General features: G+C 37.7%; 2 protein-coding genes and 1 non-coding gene across 9 annotated transcripts in view; 1 reads left to right on the top strand and 2 right to left on the bottom strand.

Moving 5' to 3' along the window:
* SENP1 (SUMO specific peptidase 1) overlaps positions 1-25,109 on the top strand; it is a 60,433-nt gene that overhangs the window by 17,203 nt on the left and 18,121 nt on the right. For all 7 annotated transcript variants that reach the window (XM_005570702.5, XM_015430852.4, XM_015430849.4 and 4 more), the window contains 8 exons: positions 3,752-3,923; positions 12,303-12,406; positions 12,489-12,775; positions 15,382-15,436; positions 20,134-20,172; positions 21,384-21,468; positions 21,844-21,999; positions 23,223-23,354. In XM_005570702.5, coding sequence (XP_005570759.1) covers positions 3,752-3,923; positions 12,303-12,406; positions 12,489-12,775; positions 15,382-15,436; positions 20,134-20,172; positions 21,384-21,468; positions 21,844-21,999; positions 23,223-23,354 — 1,030 coding nt within the window. The remainder of the gene's footprint in view (positions 1-3,751; positions 3,924-12,302; positions 12,407-12,488; positions 12,776-15,381; positions 15,437-20,133; positions 20,173-21,383; positions 21,469-21,843; positions 22,000-23,222; positions 23,355-25,109) is intronic.
* Positions 469-3,045, bottom strand: LOC102139482 (V-type proton ATPase subunit F). Its single transcript, XM_074006747.1, has one exon. It carries the CDS (start codon positions 2,428-2,430, stop codon positions 2,071-2,073), a length of 360 nt encoding a protein of 119 aa, XP_073862848.1. The 5' UTR covers positions 2,431-3,045; the 3' UTR covers positions 469-2,070.
* LOC123567747 (U6 spliceosomal RNA) lies at positions 5,781-5,884 on the bottom strand. Its single transcript, XR_006690854.2, has one exon. It is a non-coding gene; the product is annotated as a U6 spliceosomal RNA (small nuclear RNA).

Here is a 25,109-nt window from a genome sequence, read left to right as displayed (position 1 = left end):
TATACCTGTTTCTTTCTTACTGTTTCTTACTCATATATAGTATGATATATATGTTATGTATACCATTAAATGTATGATATTATTTTGTCTTCATTAAAGATTTTCTCTATGCATCATTTTACAGGTGGCTTTTTTAATGCAATAAAGCCATCCTGTTATTTAAAAAAAAAATGTTATTACAGAAATAGTATAAATACTTTGGAAAAATTTAGAAAACATAGTTAAGAAAAATAAAAAATAAAAACATCATATTGCCACCAGCCTGAGATCAACTCTGTAATATCTCAGTGCATATCCTTCTACATACTTTACTTTTTTCCAAAATGAGTTCATAGTGTACATATTCTTTTGTAAATTTTATTTTATACCCTAAGTCATATTTAAATTTTCTCAGTTGACCCAGTTAGTTTGGTTTTGCATCTGGAAGTTATTGGCTTTGTCTCTTATAACTAGAACAGCCTCCTTTTTTTTTTTTTTGAGACGGAGTCTCGCTCTGCAGTAGTGTGATCTCGGCTCACTGCAACCTCCGCCTCCTGGATTCAAGCGATTCTCCTGCCTCAGCCTCCTGAGTAGCTGGGACTACAGGTGCCCACCACCACGTCCAGCCAATTTTTGTATTTTTAGTAGAGACGGCGTTTCACCATATTAGCAAGGCTAGTCTCGAACTCCTGACCTTGTGATCTGCCTTCCTTGACTTCCCTTCCTGGGATTATAGGCATGAGCCACCATGCCCGACCTCAGCCTCCTTTTTTTAAATGACATGACTTTTCTGTATCATGTTCTAGTTTTTGGATTTGACAGGTTGCTTCCACATGGTATCATTATTTTGTCAAAAAATCACCTGTATTTTTTATAAGCTAGGTTTTTGATGTGACTAAAAGGTGATGCTGCGTTTATCACATTTGAAAAACAAACAGTATCTTGTTTTGGTTCTATTATTCATGATACTAGACTGACCTCTGGATTGAGGAACTGACAATCTGGTAGTTAATTGTACAATTAGGTTTTTCCCCTGTGACTTGAATGTAATCTAAATAATGTTACTTTGGCATTATATGAATGATGAATTTCACATCAGCCATCACCTAATAATTAATATCATTTGATAATACTTAACTGAATAGTTTTATTACAGTTAATGAAATAATATTTTTCTAATTTTATCACTTCTACACTTCCTAATTGGCATTCTGATTGCATTTTTCCTTTGCTGGAGCTATTAGAGTGTCTGAAATGTGTTTCCTATGGGAAAGGCAGGATAAATGATTAGATTTTACTTTTTCATTACCAGTTTTCAAAGCAAGGTTTTTGTAAAATAGACACTTCATATGTTTCAAATGAATTTGTCTGTTCCTTTTTTAGTGTCATTATGGATTCAGTGTTTTGCAATCCACTATAATTGTTATACTTTTAATGCTTACATTCTCAGAAATTTGGCTAGTGGAAGCCCCTTAAGCTTGCTTCTCTGTCTGTTTGACCTTAGCTTATTGATTTTGGGTAACACCCTTGCTTTCTGGCATTGCAGGATGCCCTTGTACTGTTTCTTTAGAAGAGTAATATTTTATGTTAAAAAGCATGCATAGGTGCACACATACTCTGGGAAACACAAATACAGAAGACATTGTGGAGAATCCATCATGTGTTTACCAAACAATTACACTGCCCTTGCCATCTTTTCCTAGCTGCATCCACTCATCCTAAGAAAACAAGCCTGTTCCTAAAATTTTAAGTCCTTGCTCGTTTCCCCCTTCTTTTTTTTTTTTTTTTTTTTTTTTTGAGAGAAGCAAGAATATGAGTTTAATTTAACGTCAACAATGACACTGTGTAACAGCACAGGGAAGAGGTAGTGGAGAGAGGTGGTCAGGCTTCCTGTTTCTTAACCAGCCTTGATTTTAACAGCAGAGCCCCAGCAACCTAGAAGTGCCTCACCTAGCCTCTTAATGGAGTGGGAAGGGGCAGGGACTTGGAAATTAGAGGCTCAAAATGTAAAGAAGGCTGATGGCAAGCCTGAGGAGAGGCCTGGAAATGAGGGAAGGGCTGAGGGCTGTGAGGAGTCCTCACACGAAGACCCTAGTGCAGATCTTCAGCAGTGAACATGCCCCTGGCCCTGCGCAGGATGGAGTCCTTGGTGGCATCATATGGGTGCTCCTTGGAGGGGGTCTCCAGGACAGTGGGGATGGTGTGCTGGTGGGCGTCTAGGGCCTGCCGCACCATTTCTGCTATGTACTGGTTGATGAGGATGATGCCGATGTCATCCTGGTTTAGAAATTGCCAGAAAGTGTCTTCGATCTCATGAATGGTTGTATCCTTCTCCATCACCAGGAAATTGGGGTGGCAGTTCTTGTTAAGCTCCCCTATGCCGCCCAGCAGGAAACGAGTCACTGTGTCCTCGTCTCCCATCACTGTGATGAGCTTCCCTCTTTCCGCCATCCTCGCAGCCGGGCAGAGCTCACCCCAGAGCACCAGAAGCCACTCTCATTTCCCCATTCTTAACACATGTACAAACCCAAGAAGACTTAAAGAGAATTGTGCACTTTTTGATTTTCTTTAGATCTTGTCTGATTTGGATTCAGAACACATATAATGATTTTAAAGAGTTGATTTCATTGAATTTAGAATATTCAGCTGTGTTTCTGTAGTCTGAGTCTTGAAGAAAAAAGAAAATTTATTATGCTAAGAATAAGTACCTCAAACTTTCCAGGTAATGATAGATGAAAAAGAGCACATAGAAAAACTCAGAATTGGCTGGGTGCTGTGGCTCACATGTGTAATCCCAACACTTTAGGAGGTTGAGGCAGGCAGATCACCAGAGGTCAGGAGTTAAAGATCAGCCTAGCCAACATGGTGAAACCCCGTCTCTGCAAAAATACAAAAATCAGCTGGTTGTGGCGGTGGGTGCCTGTAATCCCAGCTACTGGGGAGACTGAGGCGGGAGAATCACTTGAACCCAAGAGGTGGAGGTTGCCATGAGCCGAGATCGTGCCACTGCCCTCCAGTCTGTGTGATAGAGCAAGAATCCATCTCAAAAAAAAAAAAAAAAAAACCTCAAAATTAGTAAGCCTTGGATGTGAGACAGGGTTTTTGAGTTCACAATATTCTTCATGCCAATTTGCCAGTTCTTCCCTTTAGATGGTATAAAGAGACAAAAAATTCTTCAGAGGAAGTAAATAGGCCAGAAGGAGAATTTAATGACACAGCCTAATAGTTGTTTTTAATGAAGGATGGGAGCCCTCTGTTGGGCTTTAAGGAAATTTTAAAATTCAGTTTAAAAGCTTAGTTGAGAGGCTTCAGCCTTTATGCATTTTTACATATTTAATCTTAATTTCCTCCAATAGGCTGAGTATCGGGTACAGGGAATAATAGAAAATGTATTTTTTTTTTTTTTTTTTTTAGCATACCTGGAACCCAGGTCTTTTGAAGACATCTAATCTGTTATTCTTTGTCATACCACAAAGCTATATTGTTCCTGACCAAAAGAAATTCTAGATTGTGGATCTAAAAATACAGTTTTAAGTATTTGATAATTTTGTGTTTTGACAATGTAAGATCGTTTAAGTGGCAGAACCTGATGCAGCATCCTTATATATCATTTATTCATTTATCGTATATTTCCCTCAAATGGTACCACCTATTGTTTTACCTGTTTTGTTTGGTTGGTTTTATATTTTGAAAGTGAAAATAATCACTAGATTAGATTTATTTTACTTATTGTCTGTTCTTATCTTTCTTACAAACTCTTTTTTTTTTTTAGTGGATTATCAAACATTTTTGCGGGAAAGTCAAACCATCACTGCCATGTATCTGCATATGAAAAATCTTTCCCTATTAAACCTGTTCCAAGTCCTTCTTGGAGTGGTTCATGTCGTCGAAGCCTTTTGAGCCCCAAGAAAACTCAGAGGCGACATGTTAGTACAGCAGAAGAGGTAAGGAAAACCTGTGACAAAAGCTACTAAAAGTTAGGATCTTTCCCTACGTTGAGCCGTTTGCTCCCTATTAATAATTAGATGTTTAAGAACCATTCTATTTTATCCTTCCTGTGCTTTTTCTGTCTGAATTACTCTTTTTGAGTATTATCATCTATTCTAAAGAGATTAAAGAGATGTTTTATCAGGACTTCATTATTTGTCTTACTTTTATATTTTCTATTCCTGCTGTACAACTGACTTGACTTAATCTTTAGTGTTGCCTGAATGGTTTCTCATACATCAAACTCTCTCTCTTTGATCTTTGCTAGACCCTTCCTAAACCCTTGTCTTCTGTGGAAAAACTGTTAGTCTTCCTCAGCAGTTTTTGATAAAATTTGATTTTGGTCCAGGTGAGGTGGCTCACGCTTATGATCCCAGCACTGTGGGAGGCCAAGGCAGGTGGATCACTTTAGCCCAGGAGTTCGAGACCAGCCTGGGCAACATGGAGAAACCCTGCTCTACAAAAAATATAAAAATTAGGCAGGCTTGGTGACTCATGCCTGTACTCCTAGCTACTGGAGAGGCTGACGTGGGAGGATTGCTTGAGCCCAGGAGGAGGTTAAGGCTGCAGTGATCTGTGATTGTGTCACTGCACTCCACCCTGGGCATCAGAGTGAGACCCATCTCAAAAAAAATTTTTTTGTTTTAATTTGATGAAATACCTGTTCTTACTAGGAACAATTTTTCTTCAATATAAGAGAAAAATCAAGAAGCTAGTTAAACAATTTATATCCTTTTATTATGAGTAAGACCTTTTTTGAAGTTACAGACTCCTGAAAAGAAAGATGTTCTGTTGACACTTGGGTTGTTATATTCATTCAGTAAACCTAAAAGAAAAGTCAATTTCAAGAATATAATATAGCATATAATTCGCATGACAGAATGTGTGCACATGTCTGTTAGATTACATATTTAATGTACGTCTAATTGCTATGGTTGCTTGGAGATACATATGAATAATAATTACCTTATATTTAAATAGCATTAGTGCTTCCAGTGTATTTTCCATGTGTATTATTGTTTTTAATCCTTTTAACTCAGCAAAATAGGTAGAGATGAGGTAATAGTCATGTTTTACAGATTTGGAAAATAAGAGTCATAGGTTACATGACTAATAAATGGCAGGCCTAGAACCGAGAACTTCTGAGGAGGTTTGGTCAAGTATGCTTTCTGTTGTCCAACACAGCAATATGGTTCCTGCCCAATGAAGCTTACTGAGTATGGAGTCAAGAATACAGCATTACATGCTAAATAATTACATAATTTGGTAATCAGTGATCTCTTAGGTGTCAAAACTCGATTATTTGTGATATGGTTAGTAAAAATGCTGTTCATATTTTTGGTTTAAAGTTTGTATTGAATCTAAAACGTTTGGCTGGGCACGGTGGCTTATGCTTGCAATCCCAGCACTTTGGGAAGCCAAGGCAGGAGGATTGCTTGAGGCCAGGAGTTTGAGACCAGCCTAGGCAACATAGTGAGATCCTGTCTCTACAAAATAAATTAGCTGGGCATAGTGGCAGGTGCCTGTAGTTCCAGCTGCTCAGGAGGCTGAAGGAGGAAGATCATTTGAGCCCAGGATTTCAAGGCTGCGGTAAGCTGTGATTGTGCCACTGCACTGCAGCCAGGGTGACAGAGCAAGACACTGTCTCAAAAAAAAAAAAAAAAACCAGAAAAAACCAACAATCAAGTGGAGCGTGGCAGAACTACTAAGTCATTTAGCAGGGTAAGGGATAGACAAGGAACTGGCAACATTTGCCTTTGGTGGTAAAGCTGAACAACAATGATAAAAAGGAGATTTTTTAAAAAATAAACTTTTTTTTTTTTTTTCATTACACAAATTTTCATGTCATCTTTGTACAGGGACCATGCTAATCTTTATATTGTTCCAGTCTTAGTATATGTGCTCCTAAAGTGAGCCCAAGATTTATTTTTCATTATACCTTTTATGCTATTGAATTTTATATTATATTTAAATTATTTTATGCATAAATAATTACCGGAGTTGTGGGGTTTGTGATTATGCTGGAGTCTAGACAGCCTAAAGGGTACAGAGAGACTTTGTGGAGGAGACAGCAGCAGCATGACAGCTGGGTACAGGGCTCCTAACTCTCCCCTGCCCCATGTTTCTGTTGCTCAGTCTCACCAGGATCCTTTAATTCTGTGTTCATTGTAAGTTTGCCATTCACCCACCAGCTCTGTGGACTGTTCAGCCTTTCTTCCTTTTGCCTCCTCTGCCAGCCTGAGGACTGGGGGTTGCTTGGGCAATTTTACCCTTCCAAACAGCCCTCCAGGCCACTAGTCGGGTCAATGGAGAACATGAAGCTGGAGTTTGCCTTCCTCCTGTAGTTCAAAGAAGCAGCTAAGAATCTAATCTATGAAACAAGTGATGCAGGAAATTTTGCCTGTTTTTAGTTCTATGTTCTCCTAGTATGAAAGTCGAGCCACCTGTACTACAGAATAAGCCATATAACATGAGTAATACAAAATACTGGGCCAAACTTTATTATCAAACTTTCAACAAATTTATTTAGATGTTTATTTTTGGATATTACAAATAATTCAGATATAATACTTTTTAACCCTGGGACTAAATTTATTGATGGGAACTTACAAACTGGATGAAAAGTCACTTTCCATGAAACGTTGGGATCCTCAACAGAGGTACATTTGGTTATGTTAAAGGAAGATGTATTAACCTTAATGCCGGATTTGTCCGTCAACTTCAGGAATATGAAGTCTTCTACAAAATTAACAATTAAGATGATGTCACCACTGCACTGCTCAGTCTTGCAACAGAGGTTTGAAGAGAACACATGAAGAAGAATTTAGGTATATGCAAGCAGTGGCTGTGCAGAATGGCTGACTCAAGAGGCAACATCAAAAAGCTGTGCTATTCAGTAGGGTAATGGCTAGCCACCAGCACTGTTTAAATTAATTCAAATTCAAATTTAAAATTCAGTTGCTCAGTGACACTAGCCACATTTTAAGTATTCATTAGCCACATGTAGCTAGTGGTTACCATATTAGACAGGGCAAATATAGAACATTTCTATTATTACAGAAATTTCTGTTAGACAGTGCTGTTATAGAGGATATAAAGTTCTGTTTGGAAAAGAGAAAATACTTGTGACAATAAAAATGTAAAATGGCAAAAACACAAGTAGTTTCTTTTCATTTACATGTTGCTTCTAGATATGCTTCTTTGCAAATTATTGAGCAACGTTTTAAGATACTGGACTTTTGTAATAGGTGACAGTGATGGTTTTATACTTTTCTTAGAAATGCTTTACAGTTTTGTCATAAGTCAAGCATTTGGGACTCAGAAAATTATTGAAATTTGCACTTTTCATATTTTATATGGTATAAAGTTATTACTTTAAACAAAATGAAAATTAGGAGGAGCATTTATAAAGTTATTGGGGGTAATTTATAACAAAACGGTTTATCAGTGTCCTAAAATTTATTTGTGCTCTCTATTAAAGTTTTATAATTTTACAGTTCTTTTATGATGGAGCCTTTTTTTTTTTTAAATTATACTTTAAGTTCTAGGGTACATGTGGATAATGTGCAGGTTTGTTACATATGTATACCTGTGCCATGTTGGCGTGTGCACCCATCAACTCGTCAGCACCCATTATGATGGAGCCTTTTATAGAAACATCACCTAACTGCAGGACTCTGTCCCTTTTAAAAAATATAATTCAGCACCTTAATTAATTATTTTTATACTTCAAAACACTCGTCGTAGTATTTTTTCAGGTTTTAAAATGTAACATTAGCTAGCTTCTTTAACTTTATCATGCTATGCAATTATTGCTTCCTTTCCTCTTAAGATCCTAATTTTCTTTTTTTATTTGAGACAGAGTATTGCTCTCTTGCCCAAGCTGGAGTACAGTGGCGCAATCTTGGCTCACTGCAACCGCCGTCTCCAGGGTTCAAGCGATTCTCCTGCCTCAGCCTCCTGAGTAGTTGGGACTACAGGCGGGCACCACCATGCCCGGCTAATTTTTTGTATTTTTAGTAGAGATGGAGTTTCACCATGTTAGCCAGGATGGTCTCGATCTACTGACCTCATGATCCACCCGCCTCGGCCTCCCAAAGTGCTGGTATTACAGGAGTGAGCCACTGCACCCAGCCCCTAATTTTCTTATTCAGTAAAGAACAGTTAGGGCTTTTTAAAATTTTAATTTATTTTATTTTATTTTATGAAATAGAGTCTCAGTGTGTCACCCAGGCTGGAATGCAGTGGCGCAATCACAGCTCACTGCCGCCTCAACTTCCTGGCTCAAGTGATTCTCCCTCTTTTGCCTTCTGAGTAGCTGCAACTACAGGCACACGCCAGTATGCAGCTAATTTTTTAAAATTTTTGATGTAGAAACAGGGTCTCACTTTGTTGCCCAGGCTGGTCTCAAACTCCTGGGCTCAAGCCTTGACTTCCCAAAGAGTTGGGATTATAAGTGTGAGCCACTGTGCTTAACAAAAAGAACAAAAAACAGTTTAACAAGTAATTTAACAGAGAAAGATGTTTTCTTTTACTGATAGTACCAGATGGTCCAAAAAAGATTTTTGTTTAAAGTTTTAGGTAACTTTCATTTTGGCAAAGCGAAAAAAGTTACATGTGTTATTTTGGGAAAGGAAGAAATAAGATTGTCACTGTTTGCTGACAACATGATCTTATATATAGAAAACCCTACAGATGCCACCAAAAACTGTTCAAACTATTAAATGAATACAGTGTATATATGTGTGTGTATATATATAGTATATGTATATATGTGTATATGTGTGTGTATATATATGTGTGTATATATATAAAACCCTACAGACTCCACCAAAAAACTGTTAGAACTATTAAATGAATACAGTATAGTTGTAGGATACAAAACAACACACAGAAATTAGTAGTGTTTCTATGCACTGTTAACCATGAACTGTGCAAAAAAGAAATCAAGAGAACAATCCCATTTACAATAGCTACAAAAAAAAAATCAAATTTAACCAAGGAATTAAAAGACCTATATACTGAAAAACATACATTGTTGAAAGAAATTGAAGATACAATTAAATGGAAAACTATTCTGTGTTCATGGATTGGAAGAATTAATATTGTTTAAATGGCCATACTACTCAAAGCAATCTGCAGATTCAGTGCAATCCCTATCAAAATTTCAATGTTATTTTTCATAGAAAAAAATGGTAAAATTCATATGAAACCACATAAATCCCTGAATAGCCAAGGCAATTATGAGCAGAAAGAACAAAAAAGAAGCTACCACACTAGCTGATTTCAAACTATACTACCAAGCTATAGTAATTAAAACGGCATGGTATTAGAAATAGACATCAGCCAATGAAACAGAATAGGAAACCTAGAAATGAACCCGTTATGCCTGTCTTGGCGGGGGGAGGGGGGAGGGATAGCATTAGGAGATATACCCAATGTAAGTGATGAGTTAACAGGTGCAGCACACCAACATCGCACATGTATACATATGTAACCTGCATGTTGTGCACATGTACCCTAGAACTTAAAGTATAATTAAAAAAAAAAAATGAACCTGTTATATGGCTAGTTAACTGATTTTTGACAAAGGTGCCAAGACTACACAAAGGGAAAGGACAGTCTCTTCACTAAATGGTATTGGGAAAATTGTATTTCCATAGAATGAAATTAGGTCCTTATACCATATACAAAAATCAACTAAAAATGGAATAAAGACTTTAAGACTAGAAACTCTAAAACTGCTAGAAGAAAATGGGAAAAACTACACAACAGTGGTCTTGGCACTGATTTTTTTGGATTTGCATGCAAAGTCACAGACAACAAAAGCAAAAGTAGGCAAATGTGAGTACATCAAACTAAAAAGCAAAGGAAACAATTAACAGTGTACAGAGACAACCTACAGATTGGAAGAAAATATTTGCATCCATTCTATAAGGGGTTGATATTCAAAATATATAAGGAGCTCAACTCAATACCAAGAAAACAAAACTGTTAAAACATAGGCAAGACATTATCCTAGGCAAACTGATGCAGAAACAAAACCAAATACCGCATGTTCTCACTTATAAGTGGGAGCTAAATATTGGGTACAAATGGACATAAAGATGGGAGTGGTAGACCCTGGCGACTACAAGACGAGAGAGTGGGAGGAGACCAAGGGTTAAAAAAATACATACTGGTGGCTGGGTGCTGTGGCTCATGCCTTTAGTCTCAGCACTTCGGGAGGCTGAGGGGGGTAGATCACGAGGTCACAGATTGAGACCATTATGGCCAACATGGTGAAACACCATCTCTACTAAAAATACAAAAAAAATTGGCTGGGCGTGGTGGTGCACACCTGTAGTCCCAGCTACTCGGGAGGCTGAGGTAGGAGAATGGCTTGAACCAGGGAGGTGGAAGTTGCCACGAGCCGAGATTGTGCCACTGCACTCCAACCTGATGACAGAGACTCCGTCTCAAAACAAAACACACACACACAAAAAGAAACCCCTACATATTGGGTGCTGTGGCTCATGTCTGTAATCCCAGCACTTTGGGAGGCCAAGGTGGGCAGATCACTTGAAGTTAGGAGTTCGAGACCAGCCTGGCCAACATGGTGAAACCCTGTCTGTACTAAAAATTAAAAAGCCGGGGTGTGGTGGCGTGCACCTATAGTCCAAGCTATTCCAGAGGCTGAGGCAGGGGAATCACTCGAACCCGGCAGGTGGAGGTTGCAGTGAGCCGAGATGGCGCCCCGGCACTCCAGCCTGGGCTGGTCAGGAGATCAAGACCATCCTGGCTAACACGGTGAAACCCCGTCTCTACTAAAAACACAAAAAATTAGCCAGGCATGGTGGCGGGCACCTGTAGTCCCAGCACATATTGAAATATCACGGTACAAGATGCCGCTAACCCTGACATAATGTTTAAAATTATTTTGTGAGGATTGGTGGTTGTATTAAACTGTATATGAGATTAAAAATAAATTGCCAGGGCATATTACTAAGTGCTAGTGAACACAGCCCATTGAGTCATGGGACCTGTATAGAATTGATGCTTTGCCAGAGTTATAAGTTCTTATATAATCTGGTTCTCTGTCAGGTGATCTCATTTCTTCCTACTCTTCTGATTCACATGGACCTTACTGTTTTTGGAACGCATTAAGCACCTTCCCCTCTCAGGGCTTGGCATTTGTTGTTCCTCTATTTGGAATATTCTTTTATATGTTTCTAGGACTGACTTCTTCCCTTGGCTTTAGGTTTCTGCGGAAATACCACCTTTTTAAGAGAAATCTTACCTGTTCCTGCTGCTCTCCTTCCTAACTTTCCATTCTCTTACCCTTTAATTTTCTGCATTCTACCTGACTAATTTTTTGTTTAATTCCTTTCACTGCAATATAATCTCCATAAATACAGGAACTTTATTTTATTCGATGCATTCATTATCTTTAGTGACTGGAGCATAGTAGGTGTGCATGACAATGAATGAATGTTATGAAGTATATGGTTTTCCCTAAATGTAGTATTGGGGCTTAAAGGAAAAATAAATAAATAAATGTTGGAGATGAAAATTGTCTCTGGAAAGTAACTGCACTTAAATAAAATAGGAAACTGTTGGCAAGATATTCCACTCCAACTGTTTTGGACTATTCTGGTTACTTCCTTGTGATTTTTCTAACAGGTTTCAGGAATCAAGGGATTTGTTGGAATCCTAATTTAGAGGCCCTTTATTTCTGGGACTCTTTTTTGACTCAGAAGTGATTACCTGCTGCCTTTCTGGTTTTATAGCCTATAGCTTCTCTGCACTATTATTTAAATATATATTCCATAATTTTTCAAAGTATATTATCTGGTATTTACTCAACCTCTCTTTTACACATTTGATAATTTTATATATATATATTTCTTTTTCTTTTTCTTTTTCTTTTTTTTTTGAGATGGAGTCTTGCTCTGCCCCCGGGCTGGAGTGTAGTGGCACGATCTTCGCTCACTGCAACCTTCGCCTTCCAGGTTCAAGTGATTATCCTGCCTCAGCCTCCCTAGTAGCTGGGACCACAGGCATGTGCCACTACAGCCAGTTTTTTTTAGTTTTTCTTTTGTAGAGTTGGGGTCTCACTATGTTGACTGGGCTGGTTTTGAACTTCTAACCTCAAATGATCCTCCCCGCTTGTCCTCCCAAAATGCTGGAATTACAGGCATGAGCCACTGTGTCAGGCCCGTAATTCTTAATTATCTTAAGGATTCTGCCTGAGCTTTGGCAGAGCTAGGATTCCATTTACATGCTGGTTTGAGAAGTACTTGCCTTATTGCATGTGTTTAAACTGTTTTTTTTTGTTTGTTTGTTTGTTTTTATAGACAGTTCAAGAAGAAGAAAGAGAGATTTATAGACAGCTGCTACAGATGGTCACAGGGAAACAGTTTTCTATAGCCAAACCTACCACACATTTTCCTTTACACCTGTGAGTCACAGAAGCATATTTCAGATGAATTTAATTCTACAATTTATTATTTGATATTGAAACAATATTCTTCTCTTGCTAGGTCTCGATGTCTTAGTTCCAGTAAAAATACTTTGAAGGACTCACTATTTAAAAATGGAAACTCTTGTGCATCTCAGATCATTGGCTCTGATACTTCATCATCTGGATCTGCCAGCATTTTAACTAACCAGGAACAGCTGTCCCACAGTGTATATTCCCTCTCTTCTTATACCCCAGATGTTGTTGCATTTGGATCCAAAGATTCTGATACTCTTCATCAACCCCATCATCACCACTCTGTTCCACATCAGCCAGATAACTTAGCAGCTTCAAATACACAATCTGAAGGTAAACATGGTATCATATAACTACATTTTTAGTCCTAATAGCCAATTAACTGTTTATTAGCTCTATTACAGGCAACATTGTAATATACATATAAATAAACATACACAGTTTGAGCATACCGAATCTGGAAATATGAAATCCAAAATGTTCCAAAATCTGAAACTTTATGAATACCAACATGATACTCTAAGGAAATGCTCAGTGGAGCATTTGGGATTTTGGATATTTGGATTTGGGATGCTCAAATTGTATAATGCAAATATTCAAAAGTCAAAAAAATCCAAAATTTGAAACTTCTGGTCCCAACCATTTTGGATAAGGGATATGGAACTTGTAAGACATGTACTTCCATACTTTAAATACATATGATTCAATTAACCATGCTATGAGTAAATTAAACCCACAAATAGGATATTCTTTTTTTCTTACCTCAAGATGCAAATGATTTGATACTTTTTATTTAAACAATTAACTTTCTAAGTAGAGGCTAGAGTCAGAGTATATATACTCAGCCCAATTGCTTCAGCACTTTCTCTGTTTCTATGACTTTACAGTGGTAAGTAAGAATTCTGAAGTTGTAGGAGTTTTGAAACATCAGATAAATATTGAAGCTTAAGTATTTAGGTTTGTGTGTTTTAGAATGATTGTCAGCATTGGAAACAAAAAGCTTTCTACCTAATTTTCAACTAACTGAAATATTCACTCTCTTTGCATTCCAGTTAATTAACGTTTTGTTGTGATAGATTTCTTTGTTTCCTTAATTTTCCCCTTCTTTAGGTATGTATTATGTATCAATTTATGGTACGTACTTAGGTATGTAACTTAAAACAAGTTTTAGGTTAAATGGTTAAACATCAGGGATTTTTTGATAGATGGAGCACTAGTCGTTCCCCTCCTTTCTCAGGTTGTTTGAGTTTTGTTTTTTTTATCTACTTGTCACTTTATGAGAATTCTCACTCAGGATTAAACTTTTTGGCAGCATCACTATATAGCTACACATATCCATGAAGACTCTTGTTATATTTTGTGAGGTGATATACTGAGAACTGTAAAGGGAAAAAAAAAAGCCAAAAAAACCAAACTCCTTTAACCTCAGAAACATACATTGTGTTGCAGATATTATACAACTAAATTGAAACAAATATACTACATTGCACTGTTTAATTACTTTCCTTGTACCATTTAATAAATACTCTGAGGATCTAATCATAGCACTTTAGAAGAACACGATTCCTGCCTTTGAGTAGTATTCAACAGAGAAAATACATAATAGAATGATAAAATTTGTACTTTTTAGATACCTCCTGGGGTGATATTTCCTTCCCTGTCCCCCTTCCCTCCTTCTTCCAGTTTCCTTCCCTCTTCCTTTCCTCCACCCCTTTCCTCCTTTCACCTAATTCAGTCTCATTGTAGATCATGAACTACAGTAGTTCCCCCTTATCTGTGGGGGGAGGATATGTTCCAAGACCCACCCCCAGCCAGTGGGTGCTTGAAACCATGGAGAGTATACTATATATACTATACCCTATACACATAATATACATACATACTTTTGATTATAAATTAGGTGCAGTAAGAGATCAACAATAATAACTAATAATAGAAAAATTATAACAATACACTATAATGAAAATGTTACTTTTTTCTTATTAAATCAAGAACTTTCACCCTTTCACTTAAAGGAAGTAGGTTTTTTGTTTTTTTGTTTTTTTTTTGAGACTGAGTGTCACTCTGTCGCTCAGGCAGGAGTACAGTGGGACCACCTTGGTTCACTGCAACCTCCATCTCCTGGGTTCAAGTGCTACTCCTGCCTCAACCTCTTGAGTAGCTGGGATTACAGGTGTGAGCCATCATGCCCAGCTAATTTTTGTATTCTTAGCAGAGATGGGGTTTCATCATGTTGGCCAGGCTGGGGAAGCACTTTTTACACCTTCTCTTTGGCATACCTGAATTGCCAGCATCATTACTTTTGCCTTTTGGGGACGTTATTAAGTAAGGGTTACTGAACACAAGCACTGCTATACTGAGACTGATGACTGAGGTGACAACTAAATGACAGGTGGTGCATACAATGTGGATATGCTGGACAAAGGGATGATTTCATGCCTGAAATAGAGCTGGATAGAGATTTTTATCACATTACTTGGAATGGCATGCAATTTAAAATTTACTAATTATTTCTGGAATTTTCCATTTAATATATATGTACCATGATTAACTACGAGTAACTGAAACCATAGAAACCAAAATTGCAGATGGAGGACTACCATGAAGACTTTTAAGGAATCCTGCCATTTTCTTGTTCTCCTGAAACAGACAGGAAGCACAGGGAGCAAGTGCAGCCTAGGAGTAGATGCTGAAGGGCCAATATGCTTGTATTTCCCAGGGACTTTCTTATTTGTGAAGCAAGTTCTTCACAAAGACCTATTTCTGTTCTCAGTGACAATGGACTTACCTCTCTTTCTCTCCCATCTGACCTTTGTTCTTATGTTATTTTTGTGGAAATAAAATACAGCAAAGTATGGAAACTTAAACTAAGATATCTAGAAAGTATAACTTTGTGGAGTTTTATTACTAATGAAATGCTCTTGTGTTTCTTTATTTAGGATCAGACTCTGTGATTTTACTGAAAGTGAAAGATTCCCAGACTCCAACTCCCAGGTAAACTTTGGAAAAAGCTTGTTCTTTATTAATTAATTAATTAATTTTTTTGAGACGGAGCCTCACTCTGTCACCCAGGCTGGAGTATAGTGGCGCAATCTTGGTTCACTGCAACCTCCACCTCCCTCGTTCAAGCGATTCTTCTGCCTCAGCCTCCCAAGTAGCTGGGATTATAGGCGCACGCCACCATGCCCAGCTAATTTTTGTATTTTTAGTAGAGATGGGGTTTTGCTATGTAGGCCAGGCTGGTCTCGAACTCCTGACCTCAAGTGATCCACCCGCCTCGGCCTCCCAAAGTTCTGGGATTACAGGTGTGAGCCTATGCCTGGCCTAAAAGTTTGTTCTTAACATTGTTTTGCCTTTCTTTAATCACAACTTTTTCACTAAAAGTTACACAATGTAAAACTACCTCAATTCAGACCTCTGTCACATATTACTTGAATTATTTCAGTGGCTTTATAATTGTTCTTCCTTCAGCCTCTATTTTGTTCTTCATTCCATCTTCCACCATACCATGTTCTTGAAACAATTCTTCTGCCTTGCTCTTTTTTCATTTGTTTTTGTTTTTGTTTTGAGACAGGGTCTTGCTCTGTCACCTAGGCAGGAGTGCAGCGTGGCACAATCATGGCTCACTGCAGCCTTGAACTCCTGGGCTCAAGCGATTCTCCTGCCTCAGCCTCCTCAGTAGCTGGGACCACAGATGCTTGCCACCTTACTTGGCTAATTTTTAAATTTTTCTTTTGTAGAGACAGGATCTCGCTATGTTGACCAGGCTGGTTTTGCACTCCTAGCCTCAAGCGATCCTCCTGACTTGGCCTTCCAAAGTGTTGGAATCATAGGTGTGAGCCACTGCACCTGGTCTACTTTGTTCTTTAGTCCATCTTCCATACTGCAGTCAGAGTGATCTTTCAGAATATGTGTCTGATCATTCATTAAAGGGGTTTAATGATTATTTGTTAACCTCCTTCAAGGGTGGTTTATTAGACATCGAATTAAGCCAGGCTCCTTACTATGCACTTACAAAGCACTTCTTTCACAAGCCTCACTTTCTCACTTTAACAAGTATTTACCAAGAGCCTACTGTGTGCCAGGTACTAGTATAAATATTGAGGATAATAGTGAACAATGTGAAGTCCCTATTCTCAAGAAGCTTGCATTCTACTTGAGGGGAAGGATGAAGGACAGATAGTGAACAAATAAACAAACGTATATGCCTTGAAGTGATAAGTGCTATGAAGAAAATTGAAGCAGGGTAATATATAGAGTAGGATTGGGAAGATACTATTTGTATAGGGTGGTCATGGAAAGTCTCTGATCAAGTGACTTGAGCAGAGACATGATGGAGGTAAGAGGGAGCCATATGGAAATATGGGACTCTTTCATGTGTTTTTATAAGCTGGACTATTTTCAGTTTGTAAATACAGTAAGCATTTCTTGCCTTCACATTCAGTGTTCTTTTTGCCTGGAATGTCCTCCATACCTCAGCTTTGTCTGTCAGTAGTGTTTTATCTTTCAGGTCTCAATTCACATGTGAACTTCTGCATGAAACTTTACTTATCTGGAGGTATCAAATACTTCTTGCTCTGTGATCCAGTAGGTTACTATGATTGGTGTGCCTTTGCCATATATGGCTTTGGGAATTCAATTGCTAGGATGAGAATAACATCAGTTTTCTATTGAGAAGATTAAGGGTAATGAAATATTCTTTCTCATCTTAGTTCCCCTACTTCTTTGCAGCTCCCCGATGTGTTCTAAGCTTTAAATATTTCTTAAAATTCTCTATTTGTTAAGTCTTTGGGGGAGACTTCATAGTTTAGATTCTTTATTTCTTATATCTTTTTTTGGAGTCAGATCTGCCTTCTGATTTTGGGTTGGAAAAGGCTTCATGTAGCTTTGGACAACTTACTCTTCTGAACCTCAGTTTCCTTATCAATAAAATGCCAGTATTGATACCTTACACTTAATCGTGAAGATTAACTTACAGATAAAACACTTATTTTTATATGTGCTTCATGTGAAATGCCACAAGATGTGTGCAGCTTTCTTGGGAAGAAGTTGATCTCTCAGGTAAAGAGTTGATCTCAGTTCCTTAGGTTCTTTACTAAAACTGCCTTTCATTTACGGAGGATTTCTCCTAATGATGACTAAAGAATGAGTTGGCAGGAAAAATGGTCTGTAGGGTAAGGCTGTTTGAGTGATACTCTTTGTCAAAGTTGGAGCCTACTCTGCTGATGCTTGGTTTATTGGCTCTCTACTCTTAATTCTCCACTACTGCCTCCCAGTTAAGTTCCAGTAATGAAGATCTGCTTTTATTTCCCAGAATATGCTATGCTGTGTCATACCTCTTTGCCGTTATACTTTCTGTTTGTTCCGTCTGGATGTCCCTTTGTCTCTCTGTCTACTTGATAAGCTCTTATTTTGCTTTCCTTTCTTTCTTTCTTTCTTTTCTTTTCTTTTCTTTTCTTTTCTTTTCTTCTTTCTTTTCTTTCCTTTCTTTCCTTTCTTGTGTGTGACACAGAGTCTTGCTCTATCACCCAGGCTGGAGTGCAGTGGCACAGTCTCTGCTCACTGCAACCTCTGCCTCCCGGGTTCAAGCAATTCTCGTGCCTTACCCTCCAGGGTAGCTGGGATTACAGGCATATGCCACCACACCCAGCTAATTTTTGTGTTTTTAGTAGAGATTGGGTTTCACCATGTTGGCCAAGCTGGTTTTGAACTCCTGACCTCCGGTGTTCCACCCACCTTGGCCTCCCAAAGTGCTGGAATTACAGGCATGAGCCACCATGCCTGGCCTTAATTTTGCTTTTCCAAATCTCACCCAGGTGTTATTTTTTTTTCTCAGAAGATTTCTTTGACTTCGCCAGATAACATTAGTTTTTCCTTCCATCCTTCTACCTTGTTTGTTACTAATACCTTTGTACCTGTCACCCATTGCTGGTCATGGTGCTTGGCATATGATGGGTGCTTAGTAAATAAATCTTTGTTAGATAAATGAATTTCCTAGGTAGGCTGAAGTGCTCTCTTGAGTAGCCCAAGTACTCATTTCCCCCCGGCTTTTTTTTTTAATGCTTTGATCTATTGAAAGGCACAGTCGAAAGAATACAGTCTTTGGAATTGGACAGATAAGACTTCTAATCCTGGCTTTTCAAGATAAATAATCATTTTGAACCTCCTTTCTCATTTCTGTACAGTATGAGTAATAATTCTTTTTTATATATTATGTTGAGGTTTAAATAATATGGGCATTTTCATTAGGCTTAACTAATACATAAAACATCTAGAGCAGAGTTTTACATGTAGAGCACTAAGTATGTGCTCAAACACAGTTGTAGTTATTATTACTATATGCCTCAATTATATGAGAAATAATACATCTCTTTGGAAAAGCAGATTTTCCCTGCATTTTGTTTTCCTGAGCCAGTGGATACCTTGATCCATTGAAGAAAACTGCTGGCCCCTACATTACTTGTTCATTCAAGAAATACTACATGGCTGGGCATGGTGGCTCATGCCTGTAATCCTAGCACTTTGGGAAGGCCAAGGTGGATGGATCACCTGAGGTTGTGAGTTCAAGACCAGCCTGGCCAACATGGTGAAACCTCGTCTCTACTTAAAAAAAAAAAAAAAAATTAGCCGGGTGTGGTGACGGGTGCCTGTAATCCCAGCTACTCAGGAGGCTGAAGCCAGAGAATCTCTTGAACCCGAGAGGTGGAGGTTGCATTGAGCCGAGATTGTGCCACTGTACTCCAGCCTGGGCAACAGAGTAAGAGTCAAAAAAAGAAAACTAAATGCCTACTATGTGCCAAGCACTATTCTAGTTGCAGAGGATTTTGTTTTCTTTTGTTTTGTTTTTAAGAGACAGAGTCTCCCTGTGTTGCCCAGTCTGGTCTTGAGCTCTTGGCTCAAGCGATCCTCCCTCCTCAGCCTCCTAAAGCACTAGGATTACAGGAATGAGCCACCATGCCTGGCCTCTGATCCAGGTCTCTTAACTCCCAATTTGATGCTGTTTACTTATTCTGTATATTTAAAAGTTTTCTTTGGAAAAGTGTTCACTCTTTTTCTTTTTGTTTCTGTGATAGATCCTGCCTAGTTAGAAGTTTGTAGATAAGGAAGTTTGAAATAAACAAGAGGCTCTAGGACAATTAATCATGCCTGTGGCTCTGCTCAGCATATCACTTGGGTTGTCAGCAAGAGCCACATGGACCTAGAATTGACCTGTCATCTTTGGAATGAAGTTGTGTTGCTGATTCTCTGCTTTGGCTCATTGGCTTGTTAGCCATTTGATGTAGATTATTTTGTGGGTGGGGATTTTTAATAAATTTTTCAATCTGAATCATTTGGGAAGAGCAATGTTCTAGCTTAATGTATTATTTTGAGAAGTGATGTCCTCTTTCACGTAATGTTGGTCTCTCATGCAAGTAGGGAGCTATGCCAAATATAATATCTCTGCTGAACTTTGGGTCACCTTTTTAACTAATATGTATCCATATGATTTTAACTAATATGTATGCGTAAGGACTGTGTCTCCTTATTTCCTAATTACAGTTATTTTATGTCATTTGGATTCCTTTTACTTATTCCATACTTGTAAAGCATTCGTATAAACTATTTAAATTATTGTTTTTATTGATGAAAATATTTTCATTTTCTCATAAGCCTCCTGCTCATTTGTCAAATTTTTCTTTTCCTACCCATAGTTCTACTTTCTTCCAGGCAGAGCTGTGGATCAAAGAATTGTAAGTTATTTTTGGTATCATTTTTCCTTCTCAATCACTTTGTTTTTTGCCAATAAGAAGTACCTGTTTAGGCTGGGTGTGGTGGCTCACGCCTGTAATCCCAGCACTTTGGGAGGCCGAGGTGGGTGAATCATCTGAGGTCAGGAGTTCAAGACCAGCCTGGCCAACATGGTGAAACCTCATCTCTACTAAAAATACAAAAATTGGCTGGGCGTGGTGGCACGCGCCTGTAATCCCAGCTTCGTGGGAGGCTGAGGCGGGAGGATTGCTTGAACCTGGGAGTCGGAGGTTACAGTGAGCCGAGATTATGCCACTGCACTCCAGCCTGGGCAACAGAGTAAGACTCCGTCTCAAAAAAAAGAAAAAAGTACCTGTTTATACTTTTAAGTTGATGAGTTTTCAAAATTTTGTTGGAGTTGGAACATTTCTACACTTATGTTTATTAAATCTATAACAATTGTTGAAGCTAAATTAAATTGGAAAAATAGAGTTAGCTATTATGTAGTAGGGACAATAAACGATCCTATTTTGGCATTTGTAAAACTAATTTATTGAATAATTCATATTTCTGGACTTTGCAAAATCACTGAAAGCATTTAGTCTTGTTTAAGAAACTTACTTTATTGAGTTATCCAAACCCCTTGGTCTCGGTAATTTTTTAAAAATCTATCAAAAATATAGTATTTGAATTAAACTTCAGCAATATCTTGTATTAGTTTCTCCTTTGGGGTTCAATCCCATTTTTGGATTTCCAGACTGAAGTTTTGCTTTCATTATAATCTTAAAAGCATGTTAAGAAAAGAACTATGTGTTTACAAATGTTAACAAGTCATCTGTTCACATTTAGCAATGCACTGATATTTTTAGTAATTTCAGTAAAAATAGTTTGGGTGTGGTGGCTCACATCTGTAATCCTAGCACTTTGAGAGGCCAAGGTAGGGGGGTCGCTTGAGCCCAGGAGTTTGAGACCAGCCTGGGCACCATAGTGAGACCCTATCTCTATAAAAAATAATAATAATGTCCGTAAAAAGAGTAGAGTAATTTCAGTAACATGTGGTTTCACTCTATGTCTTAAAATAAGGATGATAAGTTAGTGTAAGGATTTTAGACTTTCTTTGTGAGGGTTCTGTATTTAATACTCAGTGTACATCAACAATATGTTTGATACTGAGAGTGGTCTACATTTGGTCACATTCCTTTTCATTTTCTAGAACTAGTGTTTATGATTCTCGAGCACGAGAAAGATTGCGCCAGATTGAAGAACAGAAAGCATTGGCCTTACAGCTTCAAAACCAGGTAAAAAAGAAAATTGGAATAATATTGCAAATAAATACTACATCGAAATAGAAACTATTTTGGAAAGTTACCCAGATTTGGGTAATTGCTGTTGTAATTCCAAGATCGTATGGTAGCATAGCATGTTATGATATGTGGTAAATGTTCTCGGTCTGTTCAGTCAGTACTACTCATTGTACATAAGACAAATATACATAGTCCCCTACTTGTGATGGTTTGACTAATGATTTTTTGACTTTACAAAAAAGCGAAAGCAATAGGCATTTCAGCATGCTCCTTGACTTATGACAGGTTTATTGGGACATAACCCTATCATAAGTCAAGGAACAGCCACAGATTTCTTTATCCTGCTTATTCTGAAGTTTTATCTTTCAGAGATTGCAGGAGCGGGAACATTCAGTACATGATTCAGTAGAACTGCATCTTCGTGTACCTCTTGAAAAGGAGATTCCTGTTACTGTTGCCCAAGAAACACAAAAAAAAGGTCATAAATTAACTGATAGTGAAGATGAATTTCCTGAAATTACAGAGGTAAATTACATACACTTAATTTCTACACTACCAAGTATTATGTTTAGAAAGAATCTCTCGGACGAATTTCAAACATAAAAGCAATAGTGGTCAAGCACGGTGGCTCACGCCTGTAATCCCATCACTTTGGGAGGCTGAAGCGGGTGGATCACTTGAGGTCAGGAGTTCGAGACCAGCCTGGCCAACATGGTGAAACCCCGTCTCTACCAAAAATACAAAAATCAGCTGGGCGTGGTGGCAGGCACTTGTAATCCCAGCTACACAGGAGGCTGAGACAGGAGAATTGCTTGAACCCGGGAGGCAGAGGTTGCAGTGAGCTGAGATCGTGCCACTGCACTTTAGCCTGGGTGACAGGCCAAGACTCCATCTCAAAAAAAAAAAAAAAAAAAAAAGCCGTAGAACACTTGGTATTTAAGTTTTCTTGTATATTTCTGCTTTCACTTATTTTACATACCAATCTGGGCTTTATTTTTAAAATATTGAAAATTTATGAAAGAACTGTTGGTGGCTTTTAACAACTTCAGTGGAGAAGCATTTAATACATTTGTCTTTCCTGTCATGTGCGTTTTTACTTACTGCACACATACAATAGTTTGATCCTAAATTGTAAGCTGAGGTTTGCTCTTTTTTTAAGTAATAAAACCCATTATAGAAAATTTAGAAAATACATGGAGGTCTGTGTACATTTTTAGATAATCCGTTTCTTTATCCATACGTCTCTTTGAAACCTACCTTGTAGCTAGTGAGCATAACACACTTACTATAGTTGTACTGAATTCTGTATTTTATATTTTAAAAAAGATCTCTAAGAAAGTAATTTCTAAAAGATACTGCCTTTACTCTCTTACTATAACCTTTCATTAAAAAATCTGTTTCTCAGGAAGTTGTTTGGACCAGAGATATAAAATATAGTTAATTTTTCTCATGACTTAGAAAATTTGATAGCAGAAGGTTATTTCAGATTTTAGGAATTAATATGGAAACAAGGATCTGAATGTTGTGCTGAAAAAGAGAAGGGAGGACTAGATGAAGTGTAAAGAAGTAATCAGGGATTACTGGGAAGGAATAGAAACCAAAATGTTACATAGAAGTAAACTAACAGTAAATTTATAAACAATCGAATGGTGATAAATATAGTCTGAGGATTTCATGGGGCTTGGTGAGAAATATGGTTTTCCTGAAGCCACGCATGTTTGATGTCTTGACACCTTTTGTTTTCTTAGGAAATGGAGAAAGAAATAAAGAATGTATTTCGTAATGGGAATCAGGATGAAGTTCTCAGTGAAGCATTTCGCCTGACCATTACACGCAAAGATATTCAAACTCTAAACCATCTGAATTGGCTCAATGATGAGGTAATATTGCATCTATTTTTACATACAAATAACAAACATTAAGTGGCAGTTAAATTAAGGCATTATCTCACTATTTCTCAAAATGTGGTCCATGGATGACCCGCATTGAAATCACCTCTCATAGGCCTCTTCATTCTTGTAACCATGAGGGAGTGTGGTGGAGACAGGCATTTTTAACAAACATCTCAGGTGTATTTAAGAGTCTGAGAACCACTGAATTTACCTTTTCTTGTATTGAAGATTTGAACACTGAAGAAGACATTCACTCATTGGTATTCTCACTCTCTTTAAGGCTCTTGTTCTGCAGTTCATCTCTTCTGAACAAATAAGTATTAGCTGACCGTTTTGCAGCATGAAGGAATACTTTGGGATTTCTTTATAGGAATCCAGTTTTACTTCCCTTTCTACCTAAGTTCTACTCATTTTAGATCGCTTACAAAATGAATGATAAGATTTCCAAAATAGCCTCCATTTATGTATGATATTTTTTAAATGGACATTGACAAAGTTATATTATTATTAAATATTTGAGGTATTGGGAAAGTTACGGTCTTCACCTCCTAACTCCAGTTTATTTTAAGTATATTAATTACACTACAATTTTTAAACTGATCTATTCCTAAACCTAAACCTGTAAGTAGCTATTTTATTTTAGAAGGTTATTTTTACAGCAAAGGAAAACTGGGTTGGGTATCTTTTCCTAAGTACCTTCTTTCCGTGAGCATCCCTGCCTAATCTGGGTATACTCAAGCTTCACAGCTGTGGAGGATCTTTAGTTTCTCAGTATAGTAATCATTAAATATTTTAGATATCCATATCCTGTTTTTGCATGATCAAGACCTTCCAAATAATATTTGCTAATAACTATTGATCATTTACCTCATTAGGTACGATTCATGTTTTATGTGTTTTATTCTTGTAATAGTCATCATATCTTTGGAGGTAGATATGATAGTTTTATCATCTCCATTCTACAGATAAAGAAACAAGGCATAGAAAGATTTAAAAACTTGCAAGGTTATACAGCTAGTAAACAGCAGAGCCAAGATTAAGACCCAAGTATTGGGTCTTATCTACTATATCTTACCACCTCAGAATCTTAAATTGGATCCTGGTCTTAAGATCAGATATATAGAACTTAGGAGCCATGTATCATGTCCAGGATGCTGGGTTTCTCTGGGGCCAGCCCCATTCTTTTTGCCACTAGTTGGTTTATAAGATAAAAATTTCAGGAGCTCATCACTCCCTGAATAATATCTGTGACCAAGAATAATAAGGAAGACATGGTTTGTTACTATCTTTCTTTAGAAGAAACCCTCTTTGCTTCTTTTGGCTCAGATATTAGAACATTGGTTCAAATAATAGAAAAAAAGAGTTCACCAAATCAAAGGAGGAAATGAAAATCAAGGATAGTTATAAGTATCCACTGTTACGTTATTTTTGATCTGTGGTCTTTTGCCATTTTTTTTCCTGCCATTGCTGGTGGGGAGAGGTCGGTTATTCTAAAGGGATAGTAGGCTTTAGTTTGTTGTAAATCATGGAAAACCTCCTAGAGGGCAGCAATGAGTAGGATATGAGCTGAGCTCTTGCGATTTACTGTGGCATTTACCTCAGTGAGATTCCTTACAGAGACAGCATTCATCAGGACATATTTTCCATTCACTGGGCCCATCAGAGGCTGGAGTTTTAGCAAGCTAAGTTAATGGAAATTACATTATTTTAGAGGAGATGAGAGGAAGGAAAGATTCTTTGTCT

This window comes from Macaca fascicularis, chromosome 11 (genome assembly GCF_037993035.2).
Source record: "Macaca fascicularis isolate 582-1 chromosome 11, T2T-MFA8v1.1".
In the NCBI taxonomy this organism is placed as follows: Eukaryota; Metazoa; Chordata; class Mammalia; order Primates; family Cercopithecidae; genus Macaca; species Macaca fascicularis.
Note: the sequence above shows the minus strand (reverse complement) of the source record. Positions and strands in the feature narration are given on the sequence as shown.